This window comes from Manacus vitellinus, unplaced genomic scaffold (genome assembly GCF_001715985.3).
Source record: "Manacus vitellinus isolate BGI_N305 unplaced genomic scaffold, ASM171598v3 scaffold_23_pilon, whole genome shotgun sequence".
Lineage (NCBI taxonomy): Eukaryota > Metazoa > Chordata > Aves > Passeriformes > Pipridae > Manacus > Manacus vitellinus.
Genome location: NW_021939718.1, coordinates 10,737,930 through 10,756,300, shown reverse-complemented (window position 1 = coordinate 10,756,300; position 18,371 = coordinate 10,737,930). Strand labels below are relative to the sequence as shown.

Sequence of the window (18,371 nt, the reverse complement as noted above, 5' to 3'; positions counted from 1 at the left end):
TAACATTGTTCTACCCCTCTGATCAAACAGGAAAAGTAATTCTAGTTTTGATCCTGATGACAGGTCAATTAAAAGTTTATAATATTCATAAGATGCAGAAATAATATTCATAGTCTTCATAAAGCTATTAGCTGCAATTTGTCCCATCTCATGTTCTGTCATAAGTAAAGGCATTGTTTGGAAAAATATGTGTATGAATAATACTCAGATACATTTCAGAAACTGGAGGAAACTTTCTGCTCTTTTTTTAAAATTTCTTTTGGAAAAAAGCAAAATCTAGTATTTGATAGAACGGCCTGTACCAGGTACATCCCCCTGAAATTACTGTGGAAGTCTCTAGGTAAGTGCATGAGGCTTTGGATGCAGTTTTTATTTATTTTTCAGCATACCTACAAATTCCAGACTGCATGGCTGCCTTTCTACTCTGAGGAAGAGGAATGTGCTTTAAGCAGAACACACAGTTTTGTAAATGTCAATACAAATTGAGAAGTTGTGTTAAAACAATCCTGTAAGAATGCACTGACCTGTTACTTTCAACTCAGCAACATCTAATAGCAAAATCAATAGAAACTATAAATTATTAAGCATCTGAAGAGCTAGTACTGTTTCTAAAATTTTAAGACAGAAATTAATATTAGGTTGTACTTTATTCATAAATTTATCTCCTAGAATAGATGATATCTGTAGTGGAATCCAAGTGGCTGTCTTAAGAATTCCACTTCCCTCCATTTACCCATTTTCAGCTGATCTGTCTGGTTAGCTTGGTCAGCCCACAGTTATGGGCTTTCAGAAAAACATCACTGATGTTCAAAATGCAGAGACTGAGGCCATGCCTTCGTGAGATGATCCACTGATCACAACTGAAATGATGGCTTTACAACACACAACCATAGCAACTCTAAGAAGTATGTGCATTTAAATCACCTCCATAAAGGAAAAAAGGCTGGGTTTTTTTGCTCTTTCCTGTGTAAAAACATCTCCTTTTTTGACCGGCACTTCTATTGAACGGCTGCAATAGGTTTCTACTCAGATATTTTCCATAGAAATTTCAAGACTGACAGATCTCTCAAGAAATGTACAGTTGAAAGTTGATGCTCAGAAATTATAATGTGTGGTCCATGGGGTTGTGTTAGTGCTCCTCAGTTCTTCCCCAAATTCTCCCTTTCCCTGTTTCACAGCGTTTTTTTTCTCATCTCAATCATGGTTCCTGCTCATTCCTCTGCTACACTTGTGTTAAAAGCTCTCTTTTGCTTCTTTCTGTATTCAGTGCTAATCTTCACTATTCTCCCTCTCTCATATTCTACTCTTCGCTTTGCTCTCTGTCCTTTATTATTCTCTGCTCTACCCTAATTATTTATATTGCTCCCCCATTGTAGCTTAGCATGTAAACAATGTTCAGTCCTTCCTTGCCATCTTCGTCTCCTCATTCACTTGTCTTACTTTTTCTCTTTTGGCCCTCTGGGGGCCTTTCCTTCTTTTAACAAGCCACTGTAAAGTGATTCCCCATTTATTTGATGTTTTAACTCACCGAGTTTGTACAGTTAAGCTGCTCAGTGGCATTCTTGTTTGGTGCATTGTCTTCTTTTTTCCTTTAAATACTCCCCAGCTAATGGATTGCCAATTAATTAGAAATAGTAAATCTTCACTCTAGAATAAACACTACATGTTTGTGAGTCTTGAGGAGCTCCTAAACTAATTTTTATGGCTTTGATGGTAACCATTCCCACTCCTTGGCAGCTTGTCAATGGAAATAAAAGTTCTCTGAGCAGATACCCAAGCCATCATTTGGAGAATGTTTTCTTTGAGCAGGATGCTCCTGCATCTGCTGTCCTTCTCCTCCCTCACTGTTTTTTTCCCTATTATCTTTTAAGGATGTCAGTTTTGAGGGGTCATGCAGATGGTTGAGTTTCCCCAGGATAAAGACAGGTGAAAAACTAACGCTAGAAAATAAAACAAAAAATGCCAAACAAAAAAACCCCAACCCACCAACCAATCAAACAAGAAAAACCCACAAGCAAAACAAAACAAAAAACCTGCTTGGTTTTTTTTTTTTTAATTCCTGATTGCCTTTGACCTGTTTTGCTCTCTGAAGCCCAGCGAATATGCCATCTTAACCAAAGAAGAGACAAAAAGGAAGGAAGTTGAAAAGATTTTTAATGGCTACTGGAGGAGAATATCTCCTGCTCTTCTCAAATTGAGGGGAAAAAAGACAAAAGGAAGTGGGACCAGACAGAAAAAGAAAGAACCCAAATCTGATATGTCTATTAAGCGTGTTATACATGAAGTAAACCTGTTCAAAATGGTTTACAAGGTGCTTCTCAAGAAATGTTTACTGTGAGCCAGATGTAATATAAATTATTCATACCTGATGAGGTTGGTTCCTCTTCAATTGAGGCTGTGCAGAAAGGCATCAGGGATGGAAAGGGTGGCAGGGACAAGGAAGGGGAAGGGAAGAGACAGGAAGAAAAGAGAGAGAGAGAGAAATACAAATGAAGAAATCCTATAGTTTTAATTGTTATATTATTTACATTTTTTAATATAAGTAGGTATTATAAAAAAATTTATTCTCTCCATTCCACACCCCTTCTGTTCCCTTCAGGTCCTTGGCAACCACGATGGGGTGGTGACAGCAATGAATTACTGATTCTGAAATTGAGTAGTTAGGGAGCAAAAGCGGCAGTTTTGAGGTGGGTGTGTGTGTGTCAGGGACACAGTTACCCACTGGACTCTCCATTCTAGCTGTCTGGGGAAAGTGATAAAAATCCATATCTTCACCTTTCCCTCTTATGGATAGATAACTATCTATAACCAGCACATTCAAAAGAAGGGAACAAGCACGTTCACAGTAAAACTGCATTTTAAAAGTAGGTCAGTGACTGAGTTCTTTTCCTTCCTGTAGTCAGGATGTTTTGTGTACACATGCATCACAAAAACATTCTTTTCACAGTCTTGCAAATTTCTCTGTGACAACAAAAGCCACGTTCAAGTGTTTCTCACTTGGATACTGTGAGAGAACCTGGAGGTGAGACAACTCTCCATAGATAAGATATAGAGGCTGAGATATTAAACACATGCATCCATACTTTTATTTTTTCTTCTCTTTTAACAAACACCTTGTACCAGTGGCAATGGAAGCTCCTTCTCCTTGATTTCTTGCAGAATCAGTTCAAACCATACTCCCACAGCCATGACAAACACTGACCCATCCTGACAGCCCTCAAGCTTGCACTTGGCATGGATAAAGATTTCAAACATTTTCTCAAAGACCAGCACAATGCTTGGTAAACTCATTTATTTTCCTTCACTGTCACCCCCATCTATTTTGCAGAGAGGAACCAGGACAGGATCAGGAAGACCTTCCCTCTTTTTAGTGAGAATTTGTCAACTGTGTTTGAGGCCAGCAATAAATCTTGGTTAATTCAGTACAATATTCTATAAATGCAACTGTATGAGGTGACTAACACTGAACACATCAGTTATTCCTAATGCAGAGTAGTATGGTGTCCTTTTGTGGACTGTCAAGTCTAATCAAGACAAAATCATGAATTACTGTCTAAAGCACCAGCCAAGCATCTTGTCTCTAGCTGAGACAAATAGGTGATTTTTATTTCTAAAGCTTGGTGTTCAGATAAACCATGAAGAAGGGTACACAACAACACAGCATTATGAAGTACATAATCTAAAATGCCTTAAACAGGACGCTTAGCTAAGTCTTCGCTTTTGTAACTCCTTATTTAATGTTTGAATGTGTATTCGGAAACTAGATTAATCCGTTATGCAGTGTATGTAAAGATCGCATTAAGCTTTCAGCAAGTTTTTTTTTACTGTGTAACTGCTGAATTTAAGTAAAATCTGTTTGTGGTAGTAGAGTTTCAAGACAATTCAAGAAAGAAGGAAAAATACTGTCCTACTGTTTTTAAATAAAACCAATCAGATAATCTTTAATTCAACAACATGACAACCGATTACACAGACACAGAACAAACAAACAAAAAACCTCCACACCTGAATATTTGAATCTCAGAACAACAGAATCTGAAGTAAATAAATAACAGAATTCGATTGCAGCCAACTCCCTGCCCGTGGTTCTTCAGATTAATCTTGGCCACGCTGTTCCTCTTGGCAGGAGGAAAGAGTGACCAAGTTCCTTCTCTGGGTTCCAGGGCAAAAAGTCCTTTATTCGGAAGTCCCACAGTTTATATCGTCTTGGGGGGAGGGCTAGAAGGAGGAATGTGATTGGGCCACGGTCCGGGGGAAAGGGAGTGACTTGAGGGCTCCACTAAGCAATAGGGGAAACAGGAAGGACCGAGGTCCCATAATAAGCTCAGGATTGGGGAGACGGCCAATCCTGTTTGAGCAGAGGCAGGGCTGTATTTGGGGAGAGGAGACAATATGGTTCCAAGTGGGGGAGGGGGCCACGCGGAACAGGGAAATACATAACTCAGGGAAAGACCATACAATAAAACACAAGTAGTGGTTGTTTTTCTGCTTTGCTCGGTCCCAGGGAGCTGCCACTGTGATGGACCCTAAAGTCGCTCTTTTCAGGTTTTGTAATCCTGGCGTTCACCCACAAATAAACAAACTACAAACTAAGTAAATAAAGTAGGTTGTAATTTGTCAAGGTGCCACTGGAAGGGAGGACTACACAAACAGAACAGAACAGAACATGAAAGTTGGAAGTTCCATAATTAAATTTTACAAATGCTCCAAATCTGTATTAGCTGCAAGCTCTACTGCTGCTTGAACAGCAAATAATTCAAACTACTAGAGACTGTGTATTAAAACTGGTTAAACAAAACTGCCTAATTATACAAAGAATATTCATTCCAGGAACCATTTTCTTCAGACCACTATTTGAATAATATTCTTAGACTTAATTTTCGGGATGAAAACCAGCATTAGCAATTCAAAGCTGAATTCTGTTACTACTGTGATGGTTGTTTCAGAGGGACCACTCTGTGATTAGGTACACATCTAAATAAAACAGTATAGTTCAATCTCAGCTGAATAAATTGCTCAGATGCTAAGACAGCTAAGCAAATAATGTCACTTTTCTTTTTATTTAATTAATATTGGCTATTTGATTGTTGGTTTGAGGTCTTTCAGGAATAGGTTATGTTCTTTTCTTGTCTGAGCTGCTGAGAACTGCTTTTGCAAAAGCCCTAGTTCTCTTGTCAATATTGTATTTCTTAACTCCAGACAGAAATTAAATATGGATATCAAAATCAGATATGAAAACGCAGTTATGAACTTGTTCATACTTCATACAAACTTTTATAAAAAATCAAATTAACTTAATCTCTTGCTTTATGTGACAGGATATTTTCACCTCCCATAGCTTTAGAAACTGTGTTTAAAAAAACAGCCTTCAGAAAGCTATTGAATGCTCAGAGAATACACCGCTTTTGTTATACCATACCAGTTCAAATGCAATGTCAGCACTTTGTTTTCCATTCGTTAAGGAAATATATTAAACTACCACACCAAAAATTTCCTACACAACATTACCTTTTTTTTTCCATCAGCAGTGATTTAAAGCATTAAGTTACTTTTAAAAGCTATTCATCTCCGTAGTAATTATTTGTATTTTACTTTTTACTTGTTCCAGAGGAGTGGAGAGGGAGTAAGCTGGAACTGCCTTGAGCAAGTGGGATGGCACAGGCTAGTGATTCACTGTGGTGGGTGGTGGATCCCCATCAGCCTGGTGTTTTCCTCTTGACCTCAGAGAGGTGAGATTCACACAGAGTAGCCACTTATTTAATAAAAAAGTGCCCCAAACAGTCACAGGCATCATCAAGTCTCATAACAGCACTGCGTGACCTTAAAATGTAAACTTCTCTGAAGCTTCAATGCATTTTTGACAGCATATTTCTTCCCCTTTTAATGCATCATTGACAAAATATAATAAGACATATGGCAGCAGAAACATTAGATTTTATCTTCTTAGGGAAAATCTGATTTTCACTTGGGAAAAGCTGATCTTTTTTTCCTTGGAGGTGAATAATACTGCATGACATTAGTGAGAGGAAAAAAGCCATGAAGACATGGGCAAGTTTGCAAAGCCTATACCAGGACACGTATCACCCAACATTAGCTTAAGAGAGATAATACAGGAAAGCAATGCTTGAGTAGTATCTGAATATCTATGCCAGATTCCTGATTATTTCTCTTACTGTGGTAGAAGCCTTGATGGGCCTGGGAAAAAAAAAAAAGAAATTTGAAGCACTAATAACATCCTCCTGTACTATGTTATATCTTATGACATATTACATTAGTTTTGTATTATATTGAAGTTTACGTTAATTTTATATTAATGTGAAATATGTTTGCCTTTAGCATTCAAATAAAATGTAAGTCTCCTATATAAAAGAATAAACTTAGATATATGGTACTATCTCTATGGGGAAGTCTATGCAAGAGCTCTATAATATTACCCAAATGAACAGCAAGATCCAAGAACAAGTAACATTTTTCAGAATGTGACATCGAAAATGAATTATATGTTGCTCATCATCAAATCTCAGAATCTCAGGGGTCCTGCAATGCCAGAAAGACTGACTTGATTGACTTCCTATAAGGATTCAACATCAGTCATTAAAGGTGTGATTTTACTGCTACAGATGTTTCATTGAAAATATGTGTTTAACAAGACTGTCTTGTCACTTGCTCCCCATTTGACAAGCTACAGCATTCAGAGGGCCTTGGAACAGGGTTGTCTTCAGCTGGCCAGGTTGTGTTTGCAATTATGCTTGAGAAACAAAATAAAATGAAACAAAAAATACACACAAAAGTCCCCAAAAAATAGACCAAAAAAACCTAACCCATCCCAAACCAAACCAAAACCAAAAACCTGTCATAGGTTTGACAATAGATGCTGGAATTTTTTCCTGGTGTTGCTCCCTCTCCCCTCAGTCTGTTTCTTCCAGGATGGGGAGAGTTAGGAGAGGGGCCGCCTCCTTTTTTTTCCCTGAGGGGAAGTTTGTTTTTTTTTTTCCTTTTCCCTGCTGGATACCCCGTGGAGATCGACTGAGAGAGAGACCTGAAGACGCATCTCAGAGCAAGGTAACCTTCCCCTGGGGCTGCATTATCAGCGCCTGAAGTGAAACTGCGCCTGTGGGAAGAAGAACCCTTTCCATGCTGGTTGCTCACATGGCTGCGAGCACCTATTGAGCTGCCGAGGACAATTTACCCTCAGCTCCCAGGTTTGCTGTGGGCTTCTTTCCTCTCTGGGCAATTAGGACTTTGTTTTGTTTCTTTTGAAAGTTTTGGTTGCACCATTTGTTGTTTATTTGAGTTTGTTAATAAGGAGCTGTTCTCTTCCTTTTCCACACTTTCACTTGAAGCCTCTTAATTTCAAAGTTGTAATTTCGTTAAACTTAGACAAAACCTAAATGACAAAACAACAAAACCAAACAAATAAAAACAAAGCGAGAAGAACACACCAGGAACTGCTCTAATGCATGTGACAGATAACTCACTATGAACTGATAAAACTCTGCCTGGGTGACAGATGTTCTATGGAAAACACGTATATTAATTAAGAAATTCTAATTAGGCCTGTGGAGCTTAGTAGAGGAATTGTATCACTCTTCATGGGTTTACATCAACTCAAAGCCTATGAAAAACTTACTCTTTCTTCATTGTTTTATTTCAAAAAATAAAATTTTTAATAAGAAGTTGGTATCTGAGCAAAACTTCAGGTATTATTAAAATCTAGAATACTAATATCTTAAAATGACAGTGTTAGAAAAGCCAACACGGGAGTCTAATTCATTCTCATTAGTCTTCGTTTTTTTTCTAAGCATTGAGGCCCTGTGCTGAATGAGGACATGTTTAAACATGAAATAAAAGGTTTATTTAGGTGAAAGTCTGCATTTTGCAGAAAACAAGATTAGATAATGATTTTTTTTTGTAAGTGCGTTCATGTTTACACCCCTGTAGAACAAGGCAGTCAGTGGAGTGGCCCCCTGAGCCTACTATTTGGCAGGATGGCCTTCATAAGGAAAAGAGTGTAAAAAAATATTTAGCTTAAAAGCAATTCCTGAGTTCTTAGTCAGTTGCAGTTCTTGCCAAGGATTCATGTGCTGCCAAAGACATGATACTACTAAAAGTTGTAATTCTGAAGCCAGGAGTAGTCTGCCATGACTTGAAATATCACACAGTTTTACACAGACTCACACACATATGCTGTGTGTGAGAAGATGTGAATGTCACAAAAGAGAGGAGAGTGTAATGAGAAAGTGTCCTAGAACTTCTACACCCCAAAATGAGTGTACTCAGATAGCTGAATGAATAAGACTATAAATCAGTGTACAGTAATTTTTGTTTCTTTAAATGCCGAAGAACATTCTCCATCAATCAAATGCATGGTCTTAAAATTAAATGCTAAAAAAGGTAGCAAAATATACTTATGGAAGTAGGTACCTGCTAGTGTCTGTTACACTTATGGATGTGAAAACCTACCTGAGATATACCCTTAGTTATACATAGAAAGCTTTACCTTTCAAGTCAAGCAATTTTATATTTTCACATTTCAGTCAGTTGCCTGAAGCTTTTCCTCTCTTTATTGTTTTTGTGTGTTTTAGGGAAAATTTTACTAGCTATTCTTATATGAATGGAGAATTTTAAAGTAACATCATATACCACACTGCAAAGTAATAATGATGATAATATTTTTTTTTATTTTATGGATATTCTCCCACTTGGGAAAAAAAATACCATAAAATCCCCACTCAGATGCTCACAGAGTGTTTGAGTCTGGTTATTGACTGGTGTTAGACTCTGGATTAGCTCTCTCACTGAAGACTTGATCTGTACCCAAGTGCTTACTACCGCACCACTTGATCCTCCAATATCCAACATCCAACAGTATAAGTTAAAAGACAAGAAAAAAATGCTCAAAGTGAATCAGAAAATTGCAGTTAAATAAACCTGCAGCCCTTAACATCAGATGCCAGCTTTAATGCCTGAACTTTCTGTGACACTATCTGTTCTTATTTCACCCCAGAATGACTTCAACCATCTGTCCTGCTGCCAACGAATTGCACCTAGACTGCCCATCTTGCCTCTTGGGAATACATAACTGAGAAGTTCAATAAACACACAGGAAAACCCAGTGGATTTCAAATACTAAGATTTCAGGATAAATACGTATCCTGCAACTTTCAGTGATTTCAGGGATTTTGCCAGTTGTAAAGATAGTTCTGCCGTCCTTTCTGGGGAATGAAGCTATATAAACCAACTAGAAGGCCACAACTTTATCACAGAATCCTTAAGACTGGGAAAGACCTCTAAGATCATTGAGTCATGATATGAAAAGCCTTTAGATTGCAACCAGACAAAATGAAAAGCACTTAATAGTCACTGTTTCATAGAAAATACAGCATAATAAATAAAACTGCATAGAATCAAGGACATACAGTTCTCAGTGCAAATTACTCACTTCATTCACAGGCCCTACAAAGGAATTAATTTCTTTTTTTTCCCCTAAATCCAAGTCTGTAGTACTCTGTTCAGCATGACTGAGGGCCTGCATTCTGCTTAACCAAGGTGATTTCCATGCAACACAACATTCATCATGGGAAACTTCAACTGTAAATTGCATATTGTGTCAAGAGGAGAATTCAAAGGAGCAGATGGCAGGTAAAATGAGAGATGTGGTGTCTAAGGAGTCCCATGCAGGGAGACATAATGCTCTGATGCAGTGTGTGTTTTTAATCGTTTTTTGGTGACTTCAGGAATGAAAAAATACCCCACCATAAAAGTACAGGGCATGAACAGACATGGCAAAGAGAAGACTTGAGTCCTGGTGTAAGAAAAGCAAAGCAGATATTTTCAAATTAATAACAGTATTTTCATTGCTAAGGCAAAGTTTGGGGACTGGAATACATTTGAGGAATAACAGACACACCAGTATTCACTTCAAACTCTTTTAATTGGACAGAAACAAAGGGAGATCGTATGACCTTTGCATCTAATACTGGTTTTATATTTAACTCCAGTACAATCACAATAAATACCTAAATACATCTGAATCCATTATTGCTTAGTATTGAAAAATGTGTGTTGAAAAATATGTGTGATGTAGACTGTGGCAAAACAGTGTCAATAATATCCAGTTTCAATAAAACACTGCCCTTATCTAGATCTCAAAGAATTTATTAACACATAACTCTGTTAACAACAGTGACAATGGGTCGTATATCAATTTGTCTAAGGATATCTGCAGAGGTCTACTGAACCTGGACCTCTCCAAAACTAGCACACTGTTCTGCCCTAAAATATGATTGATGAAGAGTGTTTACTTTAAACCTGAGGCAGGTTGTACAAATTGCTGTGCATTTAGCACGCCAACTTCTTTGCTGACAACTCTAATTCGACAAAGAGAAATTTCCAAATGGGAAACATGCCTAAACACAAGTGGAAAAGGAGACGTTTTGTTGACACTAACATGACTTTGCTATATGCAAACAAGGCAAGAGATAACACTGTGATAGGAGGTAAAAATTCACACCAGGTGTGAGATTTCTTTATTTTTTTCAGAAATGCTATGTTCCTAGCCCTTGTTATCTACATACCATTCCTAATTTTTCAGAAAATAATTAAAAATTGAATACTCAAGGCTTTTTCTCATGAACAAGTGAAGATAATTTACACTGATTTTTCTTGTTTTAGTGAATAAAGCCACTAGAAGTCAACAGTTTATCAGCCTCTGAATTCACCCCGAAAGAAACATTTTCTCAGCAGTCATCAGTCAGCACTCTGGTGCTCCTCCATGCCTTTCAGTTTTCATTAATGTAGGAGTCAGGCCTATTGATTTTGAGCTTTTTATTTTTTTTTTAAGATTTTTTTTTTTCATCTCCAGTATATGGATTTTTCTGAGATCCACCTCACCCCTACTTTCCCATACATTCCTCAGAGCAGATTTATTCATTTTCTGTATAGGATTTTGTGCTGTCAAAGGATGCTCAGCACCCTCTGTGGTGAATGCATTTCGGAAACATTCCCAACCAGCACCTCCTGCCAAGAGAAATAAGAGCTGTTGGGCTCTTGGTGAGCTGTGCTGAAATTCTGTCTTTCATTCCTTTTCATTTTCCCCTCTTCCCTTCTGCAAACAGATGGTAAAACCTCTTAGAGTACTTCCACACATCTCCATCTCCACTGCAGCCCACAACAAAAACAAGGATTGCCAATTGCCACCCTTATAATCTGTTCTTGGCACTGGAGATGTTGGACATGCTTTTTACTTGGGATATTTCAGGTCAAAATAGTTACAATCAACACTTTTATCATTGTTCCTGCATTCTGTAATGCCTTGTTTTCGTAAAAAGGCATACAGGAAATGCAGGATGCACAAAGGAAGATGAACCACTGAGTACAAAGCAACTTTACCAGGTGGCAAAAAGCAAGTCAAAGGGGAAATGGCCTCAAGTTGCACCAAAGGAGGGTAAGGTTAGATATCATGAAAAATTTCTGCACCAAAATAGTGGTTAAGCATCAGAACAGGCAACCCAGGACAGAAGTGGACTCATCATCCCCGAAAGTGTTCAAAAAATCAGTAGGTGTGGACTTAGTGCTGTGTTTAGTGGGCATGGTGGTGTTCAGTAATAGATCAGGCTTGATGATACTGGAGATCTTTTCCAACCTTGATAATTCTGTGATTCTATGAAGACCCATAATCTTACCTCTTATCTGCTGACGTGGCACTTTTTTGTTGGGCTGTCAAAGTGCTGGACAGGCAGGGAGTTGGAAATGGATGAGCTTTAAGGTCTCTTGCAACCCAAACCATTCTCTGATTCTATGATTATTGAAATATGCTACATTTAAATGACTAATTATAAATACAGTGATGGAATAATCTCTAACATTCAAAGGAAATACATTTAAGTGCTCTAAGTGTGTGATACTGGAGATCTGGGAAAATGACAGGCAGATATCACATATTTAAGAAAACCTGGAATGGAACTGGATTGATTTTCATTACAATTAGGTACACTAACAAAAAAGAAATTACTAGCTTTTCTTCTCCATCATTAACTGCTTCAAGACAGAACCTGAAGAATAACCTTTTGTTTTTTGTTTTTCTGGTTTTTTCCCCCTATTTATCTATATATATATTTATATATATGTATATATATAAACCAGCATATATTAAGCAGAAGTGAAATTATTTGTATTTGGATCAATCAAAAATTTCCATGCTTGTAGTGAAACATCTCATCTTAATTTCAATCCTTTCAAGAAACAAAATAAAAATTTGACCATTTTTTAACACTTGGAATATTTTTTAAAAAAATTTAAAATTAGGCATCAACAAACACTGTCTCACAAAAATTAAAGGGAAATTCAGTAATATATTTTCCTAAATATTTTCCTAAATTTTTATGGTAAACTTTTCTTCTGTTACTTTTTAGGTCAAAGATATGTTTTGTTTTTAAAGTTAAAAATTCCTTCTGAATTTAACATGAACGTATGAATAATTTGCATGGCCCCTGTGGCATTTTCCAGTTAATATTCATGCAAAGAAAAGTTCAGGTTCAGAGATGGGTGATCTAAATGCTAACAGATGCAATTTTATTGCATTGTCAATTGCTCAACTTTATACAGCATTTTTAATGTTAACACGAAATACTGACTTACTAAGTCAGTGGAGTTATTTAAATCTAACGAATACTTAAATTAAAGACAAAAAGTCAAAAACTAATCCCAAACAACACTAATTTTTCCCCCCTCCAAAACCTTTTTTCACCAGGAATTTTATGATGACTTCACCCAACAGAAAATAATCCTCTTAAGAAAATGCATTAGAATATAAAATTAGAATATTAAAATTTACCTTAAACCATGTATTTTAAAGTCTGTGTTAATCACTATGTGCAGCATTCTGCAATCACACTCTACATTGAAGATTATTGTGACTAAGTACAAGATATGTTGAAGAAATAAGACATAAAATATAGTAGTCATGAAATATTCATCTGGTGAGCAAATCCTTCTGCTTCATAAATATTCCATGTTGTAATCTAGTGAATTTTATCCATGACTCTGCATTAAAAAGACACAATGACATGGTATAGATTTAAAAAAATACATGCACATAACTTAGATAGAAGCAAATACTCCTACTCTGTGTAGGCTGAAAGAGCAAAGTGTCTTATTGCTAAAGCAAAATAGCCAGTATTTGACTGAATTTCCTCCCCTTATGTATCTTCTTCTTGATTCTTTGTGCCACACAAAGCTCTTTACATAAGATCCATTTCATAAATGCAAAAGTGACTGACTGAATTTATTGTCTCCTGCTGACCTGGAATAAATCAGTAAAATACACATTTATATTTACCTTCCACTGGCTGTGTTTCTTTTACTGTACTATCTTGCAGTTTGAGAATTATTCAAATGTCCCCTCACACCACTCAGGGACAGACAATTAAGACCTATATATTGCAGATATCCACTGATATCACTAAAGTGTAGTCTAGCTGGGACAAAATTTGAGCTTACAGCTCCAGGATAATTAATTCCTCTGTAATTAGGTCAAGTTTTCCCAGCAGAAAATGATGTAAATGTAAATTTTGCTACAATTTTGCCACATGAAACACAAACCTCAATGAGCAAAGAGATTTGTGAGGTTCTTTCTAGTTGTTTTCCAAAACATCTTCAATCTTTGTTTCATCTGTGGCCCCACAAATTTGGGTGAGGTCTTGTAGTTGCTGGTCTGTGTTTGGCTACTGTGCATCAGCCTGGTCAGTTAGGTCACAGGAGAGGGATTCTTTTTTTTTTCCTTTTTTTTTTTAACTGCCAGAAGCTTCTGTCTTCCTCAGCTCAAATTAATGAGCTTTCTTTTTCTTCTGATAATCTTATACCTGATTTATCAGGCAACTTAAAAAGTGACAGGGGACTGAGCAACTTGGTAAAAACCAAGGAATAGCAGATGATGTTTCCTTCCTAATAACATTAAGGAGGAAATATGTTAATAGTAGATCCATGTTATACACTAGAAACTGAACCAGCAAACTAGAAACAAGGAAACAACAAAATCAAAATGCTTTCTGGCCATATTTCTTCTTCTTCACCTTCTAAAGTTCTTTTGCCTTTCTTAGTCTCCCTGAAGCCTTTAAAGGATAATTCTAATCAGCTTTCCATACACATCATGTAGTCTGCATCACCACTCAGAAGTATGAGCCTGTCACCTGCTGCTATTCTGCAATAAAATTATACTTATGGGTTGAAGATGCTCAATGGTACTGGAGAAATTAAAATTTCTCATCCAATTTCATTTGGGGCACACTATAATAAGTGGATAACAGCCATTGCTAATATTTGGTTTTAAAAATGAACACATAAAATTATTTTGGTGTTTCCTATCATGCTGCTAAACCAGACTGTATTAAAGTAACCAGTTCCTGTGTCTACATTTCAGCAGAAGCTTGAAAATACTGAAGAAAAAAAAAATTAAAGACAAATGTTGCCAGAACAGGAAACACTAGATATAATAAGAAATAAGGGGTAGAGAATTCTGTCACTCAGGTGATGAAAACACAAACAGAGCAGCACCTGGGCAGAATTTATATATAGAAAATAAACACCATGCTGAAAAGCTGCCCCTTTTTTTTTTTAACATATTATGCTGGCAAAGATAACAAAGTTCAGTAAATTGGAGACATCCACCTCAACATATGAAGTGACTTCTCTACATGAAGTTGTAACTGTATATTGTACCACAGTGGTAGCCATATAAAGGGTCAGGGAAAAAAATACTCTGAAATATGCATAATCTAAACAATTTTCCAGTTATTTTTAGAGTAGAGACTAACAGCTATTTCAGTTGGGCTTCTCTCACCTCATCAAACTCCCTACTCTGAAATCCTCTCTTCTTTCTGGGTGTATCCCATTTGTAAGTTCTCTGAGAAAGCGAATCTTTATTGGGCTCTTTGGGCTGCCTGCAGCAATATTTGGGTGTGATGACATTCTGGGATTTACAGAGGTCAAACTGCAATTCCTAATGGCCCTATTCTGGTCCTAATGTTGATGAATCCTCAGAGCCAGTCAGAAATTTAATTCTATTCAAGTGGCATGCTTGTGAATAATGAACCGTGAACACCTGTTAAGGGGCACATAGATTATTTTTTATGATTTTTTTTAACTTGTTCTTCTTTCCCTGAAGAATGGCACCTGTATTTTCAGCCCCTCTATCACCATTTTGCCCTGACAAAGGGTTTGGGAACCCATCTGCAGCCTAAGAGTTTTCTGTACTCCCAAAGAGTGGAAATTTGTGGTCCTGCAGACGACACAGTCCTGCAGACGACACAATCCTACAGATCACTCACACCACTTACTAAACCACAAGAAACTTAATTTTCCTGGAGTTTCTTTTGAGCTGTGGAATCAGTTCCCTCCCCTTCTCTTGTGATGCTGCTGAGCTGCTTTATTAGGTTGTTTTGATGCCTTTTATTCAGGTTCCCTTCATCACTTTGATCTCACCAGGTAGGCCCTTGCTGTTATGTTTCACTGTACTGCACTCTGGTTTTCTATTAATCACATCCTCTTTGCTGCTCCAGTTCTCACCAGACAGACTGTTGCCACACTGGGTAATGACATAAAAAAAAAAATCCAATGTTTATAAAGCTAAATTGTCTCTTTACTATTCAAATATGGTTGTGAAGACTGTAAAGGTGCAAACAAAGTAGATTTATTGAGTTTTGACCCACAAGTCCCATCCCCACCCCCACTTCACCTATAGACTTCTCAGGTTCCAGGTAGACCTGTCACACCAAGATAAGTGACTTTAGCAAAGAAAATGTAGTTTTCTTCTTGGGCAAAGGCTTCTGCCAACACCACATGTCTCACAGAACAATCAGCCCTACAAAGCTGAAGTAGACAAGAAACTTTGCAAAGAAAGGCAACAAACAGGGCTGAGATTTAGGGCTGTCAAGTCAAAGCAAGACAGTGCAGCCACTATGGACCACTTTTGAATGAACAAAGTTCATGAGAAACAGATGCAACACTATTTGTTACAGAGTATGAAATCAAATTCAGTGGAAAATGAAATTGTATAAAAAATACCCCATTTAATTCAATGCTGATTAACTAGATTATTGTAGTTTTAGTATATATTTTTGCTAAGCAAGGATCAGATATTTCTCCTAAAGTATTTCTATCAGTTTGGTTTCTGCAAGGCCAGAGAAAAACTGTATAATTTAATTCTTTCTCTATTTAACTGTGAGATGCATGAAAGAAATGCTTAACACATCCCAGTTCTAAGCAGTATCAAGATTCATAGCCTGTTAGTTTAATATTCACACTCTTTATTTTAGTAAACTTTTTATTTCATGGTCTTTGGGCATTCATATATTCAGCTGCAATACTCAAAATGTAACTATTCTATTTCATCTTGAATTACTGATTCTTTGGAAGTGTTTAGGTCCCTTCTTCCACCCTGAAAGGGCAAGTGATGAACATACTGATGTTTCAGAAGGACCTGATATATTTATTTACTTTGTTTATGTTGCATTGGTCAGGATATGTTGTTTTAATGTAACCAAGGCTGACCCCAAAGACACCACTAGTGAGGACAAAGTTAATCCACTGCTCGTTTTTGTTGCAGACTTAGGCTAATGTATTGTTCAGTTACAAGCTAATGACTCCTGCAGATGTTTCTTATTTCATGCCAGAAAAAACAGAAGCTAAAATTAAATATTTTCTTTTTTATGACTGTCATTGTTCCCCTTATAAATTACAGCCCATTCAGTCATATTTTTGAATAAATCAAGTGACACTGACAGTTTTCTCATCTGCAAAAATTAATCTTAAAGGACCAAATTCTGTCCTCATTAGAGGATGATTAAAAAGTTGACCTGCCTAAGAAGGTGAGGAAAGTAATAGGAATTTTTAATCAAGACATGCCTCTTTTTCTCAATTCCAGCAAGAGCATATTTGTACTTAAATATGTTGACATGTCTCTATCTTCATGTTTTTTCACACCCTTACTGCCCTCCTCTTGCAAATGGAGAAACTAAGGAACACCTTCAAGAATGTTTTTTGTTTAAAAAATAAAATTTGTTGTCAATTCAAATTGAATTTGCCAGAACTGGTTATGCTACTTTATATTTCTAGATAACAGGAATATAATACACTGAGATTGACCTCTTAAAAATGTTTTTCTTCCTGGTTTTTTGGGGCTTTAATCTTGATCCACAATCATGATCCTGTTACAAGCCTTGATCTCATCACTGCCTGTGCCTATGCAGATCTTGTACTAACACAGGGCTGCAGCAACTCCTCAGAACCTTTTCTCAAGTGTATCTGTGTAGCTCAGATTCCTTACTAACGATGAAAACTCCGCCTCAATAGGAACGTTTTTAGTTCATATTGTCCCAACATGAGAAAACTGGTTAATGTAAAGGAAGGACTCATCTACCATAAGAACTGGGTTTTTTGTGTGGAGAACTGAATACAAAAAAATGGTTTTGAAGATCTGAAAATGGCATGGTTCAGGTATTATGGTGCCTTTTAAACAACATTAATACTTAGACAAGTATATTCTACTGAGCCCTATAGTACTCACTTTAGGTTGTCATCTTAATTAAGTGCAAGCTGTTGGAACTGAGCTTTTCACCCTTTCTAAATCTCTAGTTACTTTAAGAGATAAATAAACTAGGAAACAAACATTTTCTAATGAATATATATGTTACTATCACAACCTAGAAGAACTGGACATAGGAGATCTCAGTTCTTCTGTTCTGGTACATTTCTAATAACATCTTACCTTTTCCTCAGGATCTTCCTTTCTTGGCACTTCCCCATTGATGGCTTTTGCTACAATACATCTGACAGTCTGGGGACTAACACACTCTTTTTATCTTACTTTTTTGTGGGGTTTTTTTGTTGGTCTGGTTTATAAAACACATTAATTGTTGATTCATAGCAATAAATATGCATTTAAAGCTGAAGTTGCTTCCAGACTAGGCTGGAAATGAGACCAAGGCATTTCCTACAAATGAGGAACTTCTCTCTTGTTTCTGTTTACATCATGAAAGGTACCAGACTCCATGAAAACTGCTAAGTATGTTTAGAAGAAAAATTAATTCTAAGGCAGTTACCACAGCAGCAGCTGTTCTTTTCTCTCTAATTTTCCCTACACTTGCAGCTAGAAAGACCAGTTGAGCAAACACAGTCAACAGAAGCCAAATAGTTATTGCTGTTCAAAGCTATGAGGAGCTACAAAAGGTACTGGCTGGGATTTAGAGAAAGGACTCAGGAATTTACGGATATCCTGGACTTTCCCTCTGAAGCTCTGAATCCATGCACAGGTGTATCACTCCCAACCCTACCTTCCAGAGAGTGGAATGCTACACAGGATAAATAACTGCAAC

General features: G+C 36.9%; 1 protein-coding gene across 1 annotated transcript in view; it reads right to left on the bottom strand.

Annotated features, from left to right (window-relative positions):
• Nucleotides 1–18,371, bottom strand: part of EDIL3 (EGF like repeats and discoidin domains 3) — a 224,243-nt gene that overhangs the window by 129,484 nt on the left and 76,388 nt on the right. Inside the window, exon 3 of the mRNA XM_008923074.2 lies at nucleotides 2,366–2,395. Within this exon, the coding sequence (XP_008921322.1) occupies nucleotides 2,366–2,395 (30 nt within the window). The remainder of the gene's footprint in view (nucleotides 1–2,365; nucleotides 2,396–18,371) is intronic.